Raw genomic sequence first — 15,618 nt, 5'->3', positions numbered from 1 at the left:
AGCACCTCTGGTTCTCCAGGGGGGAAATCCCAGGTCTGGCCCCGCCCCCTGCTCGGGTTAGATGGGGCCACAGGGGTATGGCTCCACCATGTTGCTTCTCCAGGAAGCCCCACTCCCACCAATCAGCCCTCCAGTTGCTCCCCCCATACCCATCCCTACCACTCATGGGCCTCTTGAACCTACTCTGTAGTTCCTCATTCTTGGGGCCCAGAAATTTCTTTGCTGCCTCCAGGGGGAGCCCCTTGGGAGGGTCACCTTGATCACCCCCTGCCTCTGGACAGAACGGGATACATTACCTACTCCCTTCTCCTCAGAAGTCCAACCTTTCATCCAACCTCAACTCCTCTCACTTCCTTGGATCCTGAGTATCAACTAAATCCCAGCCTCACCTCCTCACCCCGTCCCCACCTCCTGCCCCTGTTCACAAAATAATGATAATAGTGAATATTCATTGAGCTCCTTTTGTGCCAGACCCGTGGTGAGTGCTTTTTACAGATTCTAGCTGGTTTCCTGCTCACAATAACCCTGTGAAGTATACGTGATCCTTATCCCATCTTACAGATGAGAAAGTGGAGTCATAGTTAACTAGTAAGTTCAAAATCACGAAGAGCAGAGAACAGGGATACGAGCCCTTCTAACCTCATGGAATAAGAGGAATAAAGGGACCTGATGGGTTCCACTTGTCTGGGAATGGGGCCAGAGCAAAAGGGGTTAATTTAGCACCCCTCCCTCCACTCCTAGAGTGGGGTTCCCTCCCCCTAGTCAGATGGTCAGAAAACAGACTGGGAATGTTAGGCTGAGAAGCTGGAAAAAGCTGACCAAGAAGGCTTGGGCAGCAGCCACGTCACGGGTCCCGAGGAACTGGGGAGGAGGGTCTCCAGCCCACCCTCCCCGCCAGCCTGCTGGAGGCCCAGCCAGGGAAAGGGAAGAGAGTGGCAGAGGGGAGGCCCTTCAAGCTCCAGGCCTAGCTCTTAAAGGGCCGGACTCCCCGCCCACCCGCCGCCTGCTGCCAAAGCCCCCTTGCAGGGCAGCTCCGGGCACGCAAGGTCCTGCCTCGCTCGCTTCGTTCGCTCGCTCACCTGGCGGGGATGTGGAAGGGGCGGGCCTAGGAGCGCAGCCAGGCCAGGAGAGGGGCTGGGCATCCCGCCGCCTCTGCCACCGCTGGAGCCCCCTCCCGGCCCTCTCTCCCGCCTCCTGCCTGGCGGGCGGGTCCAGCTGTGTTCCATTAGCGGCCCTGGCAAGTCCCCAGCCCCCTGGAACCGCCCCCTCTTCCCCCACCCGGAGTGGCCCGCAGTCCCCGGCAGGCACACGCGCGCGCCGGGTAGCATTCAGCCCCCAAAGCTCGGGACCAGGAAAAGTGGGGACCCGAGGCCGGCTAGAAGTGATCGAGGACCTCCCAGCCGGCTTGAGGAACACAGGCCCTGCTTTCCGTGGTTGGCTGCGCTGGGCTGCCTGGATTACTCAGTGAGGTGGGGGGGATCCCCAGCCACGGTAAGTGGAGGTGGAGGGGGTTGCCTCTGGGCTCTGGACTGCAGGGCTCCTTCTGCCTCTTACTTGCTGTGTGACCTGAGGCAAGTGGCATCCCCTCTCTGGACCTCAGTCCTCTTCTCTCTAGTGGGATGACCTATAAACTCCATCCCAGTTCTGACTCTCCCAGCCCCTAAATCTATGCCTTTGTATTGGGATGGGATCATCTCCTTGGAAGCTGCTCTCCTTCCATGCCTTTAGCTCCCTGCTCTGGCTGGAGCTAGAGGAGTGGAAGCCAGCGGTCTGGAGCAGGAAGGGGACACGAGTGAGCACATCGATGTTCACGCCTCCACATGCATTCACATGCCTCTCACAGTTGGCAGCCCTTCCACTGACTGGCAGGAGGGGGAGGCCAGGATAGGGTCTGAGAGACAGGATGTGCCTACCACCAGGATGGGGGATGAATAGGGTGGGGGAACAGTTCTGCCCCAGGAAGGAGATTGGGGTCCTATCTCCAAATATACTGAGGTGAGGGGTTCTTCCTGCTCTCACCCCCTATCCAGAACTGAGGGAGGGAAAGAGAATTCCATTATAGCTGGAGGGAATGAGGTCAGACTTGCATAAGAACTTCCCAACAGGAGGGCCTACAGAAGGGTTAGTCATAGGCTGGCCGTGTGCACATACATATTTGCAAGCTGGTGTGTCTGGGTGTACTGGTGAGCATGTGTCTCTGCAAGCATGCCTGTGTGCAGGTAGGACTGTATGCACAGGCTAGCACAAATGGGTCTGTGTGTATACGTGTCTGTGTATCTGTGTGTATCATGCTGACACATGCATGACTGTGCTCTTGAACTGCCTGTCTCCGGGGAGGCCAGATGATGTATGGCTCTGCTGGCTGCTTGCTGAGTCCACATTGATTTAACTGGGCCCATCCATCAGGGTTTAATAAAACTAAAAGACGAGCATCCATCAGCAGGGGAGGCTGGCAACAAGGTCCTGAGCCGGGTGACCTGCTCTCCCGCCCACTGCACCCATGGGGGAAGTTTCCTGGGCTCACACACAACCCTGTGATGCCTGCCAGGAGATTTAGCCTAGTCGTCGGCCCCTGACCTTGTCAGCGCCAGACAGGGCTACCTGGCTGACTTGGGTGCAGCTACCCAGATACAAGATTAGCATATACCAATAGTACACAGTTTGATAAAATATTGAAATACTCCAGTGTATTGGCAAATAGCTTCTGCCTCAACCACCTCGCTATCCCAAGTGACCTGGCCCTCTAGGACCCTCTAGATCTCTCCTCAATCCAGCAACTATCTGCTGGCAGAGCCAGATGCTGCCTGGACATGGTTTCAGTGCTCCAGCCAGTATTCAGCTCCGACTGCTCAGTGTCCGTGCCATACCGGTGGTTAAATATTTTGAATATCACCCCAGCCCAAAACCTAGCCCAAGGCCTGTGGTTGGGCATCTGAGAGGGACTGATGCCTGGCCAGACCTCCTGCCACCCTAGTCCCAGTGCCTGGGCCCCCAGGGCTGGCTGCTGCTTGCCCATATGTGGAATTGTGCTCTGTGAGCACAGGAATCCACTTTCCTGGTCTCTATGGTTTTCAGGTGCTGTGGCTGTGGCCGACCTCTCTGGACCGGGATGTGGGCATCGTGGGCTCCTGGCTTGTGGCTGCTCAGTCTCTGGGTCACCTGCAGCCATGGGGCAGACCCAGGTGAGATGACACGTGAGGATCAGAATGCCATAGGCCTGCCACTGGCTCCTTGAAGTGCGGGGTTGTATGCACATATGTGACTGTGGGCCTGGGTCATCTGGGCATTTATAGGATAATCTGGGGGCTGGGCTTGGGGTGGCCTGAGTTGCTTGCCCACATAAGCCTGTGTGAAGTGAGCTAGAGAGTGTGTATTTTTGTCCACCTGTGTGTGTGTCTCTGGGCCTCTCTGTGTTTACATCTCAGAGTTACTCTGTGCATCTGTACATACTCCTGGGTCTCTGTGTGTGAGAAGTACCCCTCTCCCTCATACATAAACCCAACCTGTGCCCCAAGAGCTGGTGGGGACAGCATGGTGGAGCTAGTATGGTGAAGGAGGAGCAGATTGCTTTCCCTGCAGAGGGAAGCTGCATCCCCAGACAGGCCAGGCCTCTCCAGTCCTTTCCATGCTGGAGAATCCATCCTCCAGCCCACGTGCTCCTCCTCCTCCACAGCGATCTTGGATAAAGGGCCCGTCTCAGGGCCCAGACGCTGGATGGAACAAAGGGTGTAGCTTTCCAGGGCCCAAAGCCAGAGGAAGTTGACCGGGCAACTTGCCCTGCCCTGCTGGGTGCCCTCTGGCCGCCTTGCTGAGCAGAAATAGAACTCCTAGAACCCAAATCCAGCCAAAGGAGGCAGAAAACCCAAGATGCAGATGTGAAGGGTACATGTGACTACCTGTGGGTAGTGTGTGCACATATGTGTCTTTATATGTGAGCACATGAGTCTTACTCTCCTCTCCCTCACCGGGTCCCCTTGGGGTTGGGGCAGAAAATTTCAACATCTGTAAGGAATTTGGGCCTATTGCCAAGGGATGAGTCACCCATTGCTGCTGCTGATGCTAAAGACAGTGATGGTTTTCTGGTCAGACCTGGGGGAGGAAGATTCCAGTGGGGTCAGTGGACCGAGAGATCCAGGATTCCTTCTTCCGGCCAGATATCCAGGAGTCCAGTGCTCAGCTTCTAGGAGCTATATTCATTGTCTTGTCCCAGCTGCCCCATCTACATTGATGAAAAGGCCTCTTTGAATCTAGCCTCTATCTCTCCTGTTGTAGCAATCAGCCCTAGAGAAGAGGAAGGCCTGTGGCTGCCTACTTGTCCTTTTGGGGTTTTAGAGACCTGAATTAAGCTATCCCCTTCTCCAGGAGACTTTACCCCCTTAAGATACCCTGTCTGGAGACCCAAGACTCTAATGGTTTCCTCGAGCTTGTGTTCCACTGAGACCCTCAGTCTCTTCTCACTGTTTCATCAGGAGATTATCCAGGTGAAAAGTCAATCTGTTGACTCACACTTGTGTCTGTCTTGCTTGTCTGCTTTGGCTGCGGGAAGTAGAGCCCCACCCATTGCTGACAACACGTGTACCAGCAGCACTTGGCATCCCTGGTGGCACGGGCATCTACAACTGCACATGCACTTGTATATAACACAGTGTGCATGGTCCTGACTTTTCCTTGCCCCTGAAGTGCTCCTCTGTCCCCCACTTGGGTATATGTCATGGAAGGAGCACATGTAAATACATAGTTCCCCACCCCATCTGTAGGGCTGCCCAGAGTTTCTTTCATTCTCTTGCTAGCCTGGTCCCTGACTTGGGGTCTTCGGAGATTTGGGTTCTAGGAGTTCTGATTCCTGCTCTGCTGCAAACTCACTTAGTAGCCTTGGGCCAGGCCTCAGTCTTCCCATGTATGTACTAGGGTGCCTGCCCTCTCCCCATTCCTAGGGTAGCCAGGGTCAGAAGGCAGAGGTGAGAGCAGTCGCAAGGCAGAGCCTAGCTAAAGATGCAGAGTAGGGAACATGAACTTGCTCCATCCCAGGTTCCCCAAGAGCCCGGCTGTGCAGCCCCCTCAGCCTGAGCCCACCAGATGCCCATTGCCAATTCTCTTCCAGGGGAGCAGTGCCTACCTTCACAGCAAGAAGGACTCAAGTTGGAATACAGAAGTGACTTATCGACCAACGTGACAGGTGAGTGTCCATCTCATCCTGTTGTCCCCTCTCCACCATCTTCTTGGGGTGGCCTGAACCCCCCACCTGCCCAGCTGAGCTCTTCATCTGCTGTCTCCCCCGAAGGCTTCAATCTCATCCGCCGACTCAGCCTCATGAAGACATCTGCCATCAAGAAGATTCGAAACCACAGGGGGCCTCTCATCCTGCGGCTGGGCGCGGTCTCAGTCACCCAGCCCACGCGGTAAAGGCCCCAGTGTGACTGCTGGGAATCCAGACTGAGGGCAACCACATTCCCCAGCAGCTCTGGATTTGGGCCCTCAGCCCAGGGGCAGCTGTGGGTCATTTTACCCCACTCCTTGCCAGGAGTCAGCCTGATCTCCACTCTTGGGCCTTGCAGGGTGGGCAGGAGGAGGAGACTGGCAGGCCCACCCTCTGTCCTCTCCTCATCTGGTTAGCAGTGGGGGAGGACAGGTCTGCAATTTATGGGCACCATGAGGACCCCAGGATTGAGGTGGGAAATTGCAAGGGGCGTGTGTGTGTGCATGTTTGTGCATGTGTGGGTGTGTGTGCACGCGCCCATGTATGTGAAGTCCAAACTTCCACCAGTCCCTGGGTGGTCTGGCCCCTGCTTCCCTCTCCAGCCTCATCTTCCAAAATGTTCCTCTTTCTTTCTTGCTGCTCTAGTCATGCTGAACCCTTTCATCTTTTTTTTCAGTATCTCTTCTCCTAGCCCAAGCCCAGTTATTCCCTCCAAGGCATCCTGGAGTCCTTGGAAGCACTTACCACAATCATAATGAAATAGGGGAACAGTCATTCTGAGGATTCTTTGTTTGTAGTTTTACCTCCCCCCAACCCATTAGACTTGAAGCCTCTACGAGAGGTCCCTTCTTTGTGTTTTCACCACTGACCACCCCCCCATAGCCAGACCCACACTTGGCACATTGTAGGCCCTCAGTAAGTGTCTGTAGAATGTGTGGATGAGTATACGGATGTGTCAGTGTGGAGCTGTGTACCTGTGGTCTCTTACCTAAGCCTCAGGGCACCCTCCCTGCTCTCCCCCCAGACGCGTATTCCCTCAGGGCCTCCCCAGTGAGTTTGCCCTGGTGCTGACGCTATTGCTGAAGAAACACACCCATCAGAACACGTGGTATTTGTTTCAAGTGACGGATGGCGATGGGTACCCACAGGTGAGTCCGACCCCCCATTCCACCCCTCTTGCTCTTGGGGAGTCAAGCAGTCCCAGTTCAGCCCAACTTCTGCCCCTGCTTTTGATTTCTGGGGCCTCCCTACGCCATCCCAGTGCCCACCCTTGAGGCCACCCCCACCCCACCAGCACCTATTCCATTTTTTTTTAGGATGTATTGCTCTGTGACCCTAGCCAGCTTTTCCCCCCTTTCTGGGCCTCAGTTTCCCTTCCTGTGAAACGAGCTCGAGGGCCCTTAACTTTGTCATGTTGTGGCTCAGTGGGGGAGGGAGGCTCTGACTCCCTGCCCTGTGCCTTTCCCAATTTCACACAGATTTCTCTGGAAGTCAACAGCCAAGAGCGGAGCCTGGAGCTCCGGGCCCGGGGCCAGGATGGCGACTTTGTGTCCTGCATCTTCTCAGTGCCCCAGCTCTTCGACCTGCATTGGCACAAGCTGATGCTGAGCGTGGCCGGACGTGTGGCATCCGTGCATGTGGACTGCACATCAGCCTCCTCCCGGCCTCTGGGGCCCTGGCGACCTGTGCAGCCTGTGGGCCACGTCTTCATGGGCTTGGATGCTGAGCAGGGCAAACCTGTCTCTGTGAGTGCTAGGTTGGGCATGGACTCCTTCTGGGAGCCTGGGTGAGCTCCCTGGAACCTATCTGTCCAGGTCCTTCCTTTGTTCTCATGGTTTCCCATGGACCTCCTGAACATATTAATGTGGCATTCAAGGCCTTTCATGATCTGGTCCCTATAAATGTCTGCATCACCATCTTCTGCTTCATCTCTCCACGCAGTTTTGCTCTGGTTAATTCCATCCCAGCCATCCACCTCCCCTAATGCTTTCACAGCTCTAGCCTTTGCCTCTGCTGCTACTTGCACCTGGAATACTTTTCCTTGCACACCTACCTGCTAAAAATCTACTGGTCCTCAAGGCCCAGCTTGAATGGTACCTCCTCTTCCCCTCTTCCTCTGGGCCAAGGCGAGCATTCCTCCCTCCTCTCCGTTTTCCTTGCACGTGTAGTTTTGTTTTGCTTTTTGTGACAGCTATATTCTTGATGGTCTCTCAGGCCAGACTGGAAAGCCTCTGAGGGCAAACTCTGGGGTGGAGCCATCTCTGTGCCTCACTGGGGGCCAAGACAGAGCTACTTACTAAAATGAAGTGACCCTTGTGTGTCCCCTACAGTTTGACCTTCAGCAGGCACACATCTACTGTGACCCGGAGCTTGTGCTGGAGGAGGGCTGCTGTGAGATTTTACCAGGAGGGGTGAGTGGCCCAGCCCCAGCACAGCCAGGAGGGTTAGGGCACCGCCCAGGGACACAGTGTGCTGGGAATGGTGAATTAGGAAGCCTAAACTTAGGATGAGTGGGTGAAGGTCAGGGATGGAGTCTGCTTTCTGTACTGACCTCAGCCCTTCCCCTACACTGGTCAGTGTTCCCCAGAGACCTCCAAGGCCCGCCGGGACACCCAGAACAATGAGCTCATCGAGATCAGTCCGCAGACTGAGGGCAAGGTCTACACCCGCTGCTTCTGCCTAGAGGAGCCGCAAAACAGCAAGGTGGGTGGGCAGGATAGACAGACATGGACACAGGTACAAGTGTGATGTGCCTTCCCTGACCTGGCTACCCCCAGGGTCAGTTGGCCGTGTGCCCAGGGGCAGAGAGGGCACTGGAAGCCCTGCCTGTCTGTGTCCCACCCCTATTGGATTCAGGGAGGCAGAGACAGCCCACTGCATGCCCTGTGCCTGCCTGCCTGCTGGCATTGAGAGTTGTGCCTGTCTAGTTCTGGCACTACAGAGACCCTCACTGGTACCATCCCAGACCCTTCTGGTGAGAGAAGGACCAGGCTGTCACCCAAAGACAATTTCTCCAGGACAGGGATACTTGGGGTCAGAGGCCAGGTTACACTGCTTGCTGTGGGGCTCACTCACCTCCAGGGCTCAGCCCCGGCCAATACCAGGCTGGTTCCACACCCAGCACCATGGCCAGCTGCCCTGCCAGCTCCCAGGTTCCTTAGGGGTGGCAGGGAAACCCAGTTCCTCCCTTAGCCCCACCCCCTGGCCAGGCAGCTCCCTGCCCACAGGCATCATGCCCAGCCTTTGGCTGCAGGAACACAGGATCCCATTGATTCGTGATCTTGTTTTCTCCGACATCACGTGGGTGGAAGGAGAAGGAGGGGTGCCTCTGGGGATGCCAGAGTCCTGAGCAGGCTCTTGATGCCCTGGAAGCTGCCAGATATCAGACTGAGGGGTTCCTGGGGTCCATGCCCTGGCCTGGGGGCCCCTTTCTAGTATGGGCCCCAAAACTGCCCCCTCCTCAAGATTTCCCCCTTATTCTGTCTGCTCAGGTGGATGCCCAGCTGACAGGAAGAATCAGCCAGAAGGCAGAAAGGAGAACAAAGGTAGAGACAGTGGGTGGGCAGAGGAGGCCACAGTGTCCTCAGTCTGCCCTCCACGTCCTCTGTAAACCCTTTGAGTAAGAGACTCTCCGCCCACGCTCTTCCCACCTGCCCCCACTCCTGGACAGAGCTTAGGGTATGTAGGTGCCAGTTCCAGGAAGGCAGGATGAATGGCGGCGAGACAGACAGTACCTGGCACTGTCTAGGGCACCCACTCCTGATGGTTCTTGGGTAGGGGTATTGGAAGCACTGCTTTGTCCCCTCTGTTCCCCACCCATTCTCTTGCCCTCCCTCTTCCCAGGCCCACCAGGAGACAGCAGCCGATGAGGTAAGCCTCCTATCTAGACTGGCAAAAAGAGCTTAGTTGGAAAGGTGCCAGCATGAGCCCTTTGGATAAGGCTTTGGGCACTGGAGCCCGAGCATGGGGGTGTGGGATGACCACACAGCTCCCAGCATTCCTTGGGGGCCTTATGCTGGGCCCTGCCTGCCCACTGCTTCTTCTCAGGAAGGGGGTGTTTAACCTTGGACACTCCTGCTGAGCTGGCAGCAAATGGCTGTGGGTATCCTAGAGTGAGCCTAGGCCTTGGCCATGGACCCCAGATTCTGGGCCTCACTCTGCTCCAACATGCTGTGTGACCCAGGCCCACTGCTATTCCTCTCTGGGCTTCAGTTTTCTCATCTGAGAAATAGCTTGGCTCTGGGTTGGTGGGAGTTGAAGGGCGAGGCCTATTTGATAAGATGTCTACCTTTGTGCTCCCTTGACTCCTCCCAAGACACCTGTGATGTTCTTGTGCTTGGTGTGTGTATGGGGTAGGGAATGGGGTGGAGAGGGCTGCTCCTGGGGTCTCAGACCTGACCTTTTGGCTGATCCTTCCCTTTCAGTGCCCACCCTGTGTCCAGGGTACCCAGGAGAGCAACGTAAGTGCATAGGGGTGTGTTGGGTGGGAGCTGGGCGTGGGCGTTGCCTAGAGGTTGGCTTGGCAGTTTCCTGGTTAAGGACAAGGGGATCTTTGTGCCCTTTTACACTCTCTCCTTGCCCATCACCCCATCCCTGCCAATCCAGGGCCACGTGGAAGGCAGCCTTATGCCCTGCAATCTGGGCAATGTATTGGGATCCAGGGTGGAATGGTGACGGGGTGGTGGCAGCAGAATCGGGGCCTTGATTACACTCCCCACAAGGACTCAGGCCTGCTCTTCTTGGAAGATTTCCTGTGTCATCTTGGAGACAGAGAAGGTGAAGGACTGGCTCAGGGAGACACAGCCCAGTATTGGCTCCCAAAACCACATGTTGGCTCAGGGCCTCCCCTCCAATCCTTCTCTAGCTGGGCCTGACCCATCTTCCCTCTGGGGGGCCAGAAGGACAAGGGAAAGGGGCTCAGTGTGAGCCCAGATGGTATCCACCTGTGTCTTTTCCGTGGGCAGTATGAGTCACCACTTTCCCATAGCCTGACATTCTGAGTTGACACGCCGCATTGATCCAGAGAGGGCACAGCCCCCACTCCCCTCAGCTCTAAGCCCCTGGCCTGGGGGAACATTAGGAAGTACCCTCTTTGCTGCCTGCCCCTCTTTCCTCCACCAAATTCAGTACTCCACCAAATCCGGTAAGGCTGATGGTCCCCAGATGTTCAGGAGTTGCCATGGCAACCGAGCAGCCATATTATCCTAGCAACTAGGGGGTGGAGCTAGCCAAAGTCAGGTTAGAGAAGGTAGGTCAGACCCCTCTGGAAGCCTGACAGCATTAGGGCATAAAATCAGCATGTTTGTTGGCCTGGGAAGCAGAGCAGGAGCTGGGATTCAGGCGGTTGGTCCAGCCACCATGCTGTGTGACCCTGGCTAAATTGCTTGCCCTCTCTGGGCCCCTGGTCTCCTCTCCTTCCTGACATGATTACATCCTCTCTCCTCTGTCCCCTCAGGTCACAATTGGCCCCTCTGGCCCCCAGGTGAGTCCCAGATGGAGAACAGGACACTCCTGCCCTCTTCAGTGGTGCTAGCCCATCTCACAGCATGTGGCCCCTTGGCTGTGTCTTTATATAAGGGCTCCCCAAGCCTGCAAAGGTGTGGGGTGATTAGATGTGCATGTGTGTTGGAGACAGTAGGTGGTTGTGTGTATATAAGGATGTTAAGAACTGCCCTTTTCTGAGGGTCCACTGTGTATCGGGCCCTGGGTCACCCATGTGCACTCTGACCTTCCTGAACCCCCTCAGGCATCTTGTGGGGTGGGTACTACCATTTTACTTCAGGGAAAACCGAGGCCCAGCTGTACGCACATGTGCGACTGGTGTGTCAGTGATTGTGTGTGTGTGAGGCTATGGGCATTTCTGGACATGTTTGTATGTGTGCAACCCACACTGGTGGGGGTGAACCCGTATACCCATGGGTGCAAATGTGAGTGTGCCTGTGAGTATATGACGTAATTCTCGGGGCCACCTTCCTCTGCGTGCTAAGTGGCTCTGAACACTTTACCTGCAGGGTTATATTTCTTCCTCACCACAGTCCCTTGAGGTAGGTGCTAACATGAATCCCATTTTATTGATGAAGACACTGAGGCTCAGAGAGGTCACATGACTGGCCCTGAGTCACATGCTAATAAGCGGTGGAGGTAGGATTTGAATTCAGGCAGTCTGACACTCACCATCACGGGTTTCTGCCACTCCACACGTGTGTGTCCACACACATGTGTCCTGTGCCCCTGGGTGTGCTGCGTGTGAGCTAGCATGCTTGGGTAGGGGTGTAGGGGAAGAGATACCTTGTGCGTGAGACTATAGATTTGCCAAATATAGCCTTTTGGGGTGGGAGGGACACTCAGATGAATGCATATGGAATCCATATGCTGTGTGTGAGGTGGGGGTTGAGGAGGGCTGTGCCCATGTGTGGTGGATGCGTGGAGAGGACCAGACTGGGGAGAGCTTCCTCTAGGCTCTTATGTCCCCTTCTGGTCCCAGCCCTTGTTTTACTCTCATCCACAGGGAGTGAAAGGTGAGCGCGGCCTGCCTGGTCCATCAGGACCCAAGGGAGAGAAGGGAGCCCGGGTAAGTGCCTCGGCCACGGCCACAGCAGGACCTTCCCAGCTGTGCCCTGGGGTTGGGCTGGGCTGTGAGCCATCATCCTATCATCTCAGCTAGAAACCTGCAGCCTGGCCCAAATGGGAGATGAGGGCCAGGGTCTCTCCTGGGGTTACTGTGTAGAAACCTCTATTTTCTAGGGGGACCTGGGACTGTGGGGTTCCTGTGCCCATCCTTCTCAAAACAGGTCTAGGTGACTCCCCTAGGAGGCTGCCCTGATCCCTTGCTCCCTACCCCTACCTCTAGGGCAATGACTGTGTTCGAATCTCCCCGGATGCTCCGCTTCAGGTAAGATCTGGAGGAGGGGGCTACTTTAGGGCCAATATGGAGCCAGCCTCTAGGGAAGGGGCTGTGCCCTCAGAAGCCTGTGGGGTGACCCAGGCCCCTCTCAACACCTTATCTCCCTGCTCAGTGCTCAGAAGGCCCGAAGGGAGAGAAGGGGGAGTCAGGAGCCTTGGTGAGCATGGGATCAGGGACAGGGTGGGGCTGTGGAGTCCTGGCCCAGCCTCCCCCCACCTCCTCTTTCCTCACCTCTCTTTTGTGTCCTTCCTGATCTCAGGGACCCTCAGGACTCCCAGGCTCCACAGGCCAGAAGGTAATGGGCCTGGATTTTGAAGGGTGGGTGCCAGGGAGGTCTGCGAATCCTGCAGACATGAGGAGGGAGGTGTCCAAAGTCAATCTAGAGGATAGTGTCATTGGGCCCAGAGTTGGCAGGGCCCTCCAGACCTCTCAGTCATCTTGCCTTGTCCAAATTCCCACCAGACCTGGAGGGAAAAGCCACAGACTCTCCGAGTGAGTGGCCTGGCTGGTTTGGAAGTTCTTTCTGTTGCCTACCCTACTCTGAAGCCATTCAGTCTCTGGGGAGGCTGAGACCACAGGTCCAGAAAGCAGTCATCCCTCCCCAGATGGAGCTGTCCTGGTTCTTCCAGCCCCTTCCCTTACCCCTAACCACTTTGACTCTTCCTTCTTCAGGGCCAGAAAGGCGAGAAGGGAGATGGAGGCATCAAGGGCTCGCCGGGAAAGCCAGGCCGAGATGTATGGTGCTCAGGACCCTTCCCCATCATAACCCCCACATCCCTCAGCACGTAGTCTTGAAATGCAGAAATATAACCATCAGAATCCTACCCACTACCCTGCTCAGAGAGGAGAACAGAGACCCAAGGAGGGGAGGGCTGTGTCCTAGGAGGGGCCTCCTGATTCCCAGCCTAAGAGATCTGACCTCTAATGCCCCTGAGGTTCACATCTGATGAACCTGGGGGCACTGGGCGGAGTCTGGCTTTGGGGCGGGGCAGTGAGGGCAAGCAACTGGGTATTTACACGGCCCAGCAGGACTTCTGCCCCAGGGAAGTGCCAGGCAGGCCTTGGCCGTCCTTACACCCTGCCCCCCATCCACAGGGCCGGCCAGGAGAAATCTGTGTCATAGGGCCCAAAGGGCAGAAGGTGAGTTGTGGCCGTTTGAGGGGTAGAGTGGGTGGTGGGGCTGAGGCGGCTGCTCTCTCACACCCACTTTATGTTTGTGCCAGGGAGACCCTGGCTTTGTTGGGCCTGAGGGGCTGGCAGGAGAGCCTGGGCCCCCTGGCCTCCCTGGGCCCCCAGGGATAGGACTTCCTGGGACCCCGGTGAGTACCCCAGCCCCTCTGCCATCCTTCCCTCAGAGACCCTTCTCCTGCCTGGCCAGGAGTGGGGAGGTAAGGCTCAGTCCTGGGGGTCCTGGTTGGGGGAAAGGACCAGTATGGATCTCACTGGAATGCAACGGCCCTGGGAAGCCCCTGCCTGACCCTGTTTCTTTCCTCAGGGGAACCCGGGTGGCCCACCAGGCCCCAAGGGAGACAAGGTAAGCACATACAGAAGCAGGGACATGTGCAGGAGCTCCTGCTGGGTGGGAGGAGAGATGAGAATGGGGACAGGGGCGGCTGGGGTGGGGAAGGGACAATGGGGCTGGGCTCCTCGTGGGCAGTGTCCCCATCCCAGTGCTTGCTGACGAGGGAGGCTTGGCCTGGGTTCCAGGCATTGGGATGGGCAGGCCCAAGTCTGGTAATGACCACAGTGATCTTCACTGGAGGGCCTGGCCTAAGCTCATTTTAGGGCCTTGTGCCTTAAAGAGCAGAAAGCCCTAGAAATGTCTGTCCACTGTGGCTTCAGTAGGGTCACCTAGATCACCCCGCAACGTGCTGCATTGGGGAAGGGGCACACAGAGGCCTCATTTTCCCCCTTGCTTTGCAACCAGAAGGACTTGATTTAGGTAGGGAGAAGGACAGGCAACAGGAAGGGAATGTTTGTTGACAAAATAGACCAAGAGGAGATGGGAGGTTTGGCAGGATTGTCCTGCCATCCAGAGAGGGGACTGGATGGGGAAGGGGTGGATGGGCTGAGGTCAAGGCCACAAACCTCCCCCTTAACCCTTTCTTCTGACCACAGGGCAGCTCCGGGGTGCCGGGAAAGGAAGGTCCTGGCGGGAAGCCTGTGAGTGACCCCAGGCCAGTGAGGGAGGGAGGGCACTGCCCACCATGACCAGGTCTGCACTACCAAGGCCACCAGAGGGAGGGCCTCGGTCCTCAGGTCCTCTCTGCCTGGGCAGTAATGCTCACTACTTCTCCAACAGGGGAAGCCAGGGGTGCCGGGGCTGAAGGGAGAGAAGGTGAGTCCCAGACCTGGTTGCCCGAGAGTGGGGTGGGAGCGCGAGCCTCTCTCTGAAGGTGACACTGAGCATCAAGGGTGCTGGGCTCTGGGACACCCTCCTCCACCTTTTTTTTCCTGTGGCATGCGTGTGTGATTACTAAATAAAGAGCCTGGCTTGGGAGTTACACAGCTGAGTTCAGATCCCATCTTGGCCATGCACATGAACGTGGCAAGTAAATGAACTTCTCTCTTGGCTCAAGTTTCACATCTCTAAATGGGGCACAACGATTTGTTATGGCTCGTCATGAGGATGTAGTTTTGTGATGTCCAGGAATCATAAGTTGAATGAATGAGTCTGTTGAACAGAAAGTCCCTCCAGTGTTCCTGCTGTCCACTTTGATGTTGGGAGAAGGGCCCTGGCCCACCCCATGTCTAGAGCTCCTTGTCTGACCCAGGGCCTCAGCCCTAACTTGTCCACTCACAGTCTCTCCCTTCTGCTAGGGTGACCCCTGTGAAGTGTGCCCAACACTGCCTAAAGGGTTCCAGAACTTTGTGGGGCTCCCTGGAAAGCCAGGGCCCAAGGGAGAACCAGGTGATCCTGCACCAGCTAGGGTGAGTGCCCTGGGTGGCCATTCTGGGACTCCACAAAAAACCTGGGGTGTGTAATCATGGAGAGGAGTTGGGCCGAGGTGCTGGGAACTTCTCATGGCCATAGAGACGTTGTGGGCAGAGAGTCTAGGCTCTTAGCTCAGGGGTGTCTGGGACTGAACCATAGAGTTTAGGGTTGGGCTAGAAGGTCACCTCAGGTCTCCATGGCAACCAACCAGGGTCCTTGAGCCAAGGCTTAAGATGCCTTTTGGGCGAGTTGGGGTAGAGCCAATGCTTATAGTGAGTGAGGCTGTGCCCTTCTCCTGGGATTGGGTGTTAGTTGGGGTGGAGGAAAGGAGTAAGCAGGGCTGGATTTGGGTCTTAGCCTGGACTCAGAACCCCACTCCCTCATAGACCATTTCTTTCAGGATGGCCTGGGAACTATTGGACAAAAAGGTGATCGGGTATGTATAGGCATTTTCCGGTGGGGTGTCAGCCTGGCCTCATTTCCTCCATCTGTTATAAGGTTTGATGAGCCGTGGCCCTGGGGTGCTGACCTTGAACCCCCTGGCACCCCTGGGTATTTGAAGGGTTTGTGGTGTGTGACATT

At 56.2% G+C, this 15,618-nt stretch overlaps 1 protein-coding gene across 12 annotated transcripts in view; it reads left to right on the top strand.

The window, feature by feature from the left end:
* Positions 1–1,026: 1,026 nt before the first annotated feature.
* The window catches only part of COL16A1 (collagen type XVI alpha 1 chain), a 50,897-nt gene continuing 36,305 nt past the window's right edge, over positions 1,027–15,618 (top strand). For 2 of the 12 annotated variants that reach the window (XM_032495755.1, XM_032495752.1), the window contains exons 1-25: positions 1,135–1,491; positions 3,076–3,182; positions 5,102–5,176; positions 5,282–5,399; positions 6,222–6,345; positions 6,676–6,942; positions 7,528–7,608; positions 7,775–7,900; positions 8,689–8,742; positions 9,041–9,067; positions 9,622–9,657; positions 10,653–10,679; positions 11,209–11,241; positions 11,706–11,768; positions 12,048–12,089; positions 12,214–12,258; positions 12,361–12,396; positions 12,774–12,836; positions 13,197–13,241; positions 13,325–13,420; positions 13,597–13,635; positions 14,220–14,264; positions 14,404–14,439; positions 14,922–15,032; positions 15,437–15,472. In XM_032495755.1, the coding sequence (XP_032351646.1) occupies positions 3,110–3,182; positions 5,102–5,176; positions 5,282–5,399; positions 6,222–6,345; positions 6,676–6,942; positions 7,528–7,608; positions 7,775–7,900; positions 8,689–8,742; positions 9,041–9,067; positions 9,622–9,657; positions 10,653–10,679; positions 11,209–11,241; positions 11,706–11,768; positions 12,048–12,089; positions 12,214–12,258; positions 12,361–12,396; positions 12,774–12,836; positions 13,197–13,241; positions 13,325–13,420; positions 13,597–13,635; positions 14,220–14,264; positions 14,404–14,439; positions 14,922–15,032; positions 15,437–15,472 (1,698 nt within the window). In that variant the 5' untranslated portion in view covers positions 1,135–1,491; positions 3,076–3,109. Of the gene's footprint in view, positions 1,047–1,128; positions 1,492–3,075; positions 3,183–5,101; positions 5,177–5,281; positions 5,400–6,221; positions 6,346–6,675; positions 6,943–7,527; positions 7,609–7,774; positions 7,901–8,688; positions 8,743–9,040; positions 9,068–9,621; positions 9,658–10,652; positions 10,680–11,208; positions 11,242–11,705; positions 11,769–12,047; positions 12,090–12,213; positions 12,259–12,360; positions 12,397–12,773; positions 12,837–13,196; positions 13,242–13,324; positions 13,421–13,596; positions 13,636–14,219; positions 14,265–14,403; positions 14,440–14,921; positions 15,033–15,436; positions 15,473–15,618 lie in introns of those variants that run through there. The other 10 variants (XM_032495761.1, XM_032495760.1, XM_032495751.1 and 7 more) reach the window with 9 other exon arrangements.

Source organism: Camelus ferus, chromosome 13 (genome assembly GCF_009834535.1).
Source record: "Camelus ferus isolate YT-003-E chromosome 13, BCGSAC_Cfer_1.0, whole genome shotgun sequence".
NCBI classification, from domain to species: Eukaryota; Metazoa; Chordata; class Mammalia; order Artiodactyla; family Camelidae; genus Camelus; species Camelus ferus.
Note: the sequence above shows the minus strand (reverse complement) of the source record. Positions and strands in the feature narration are given on the sequence as shown.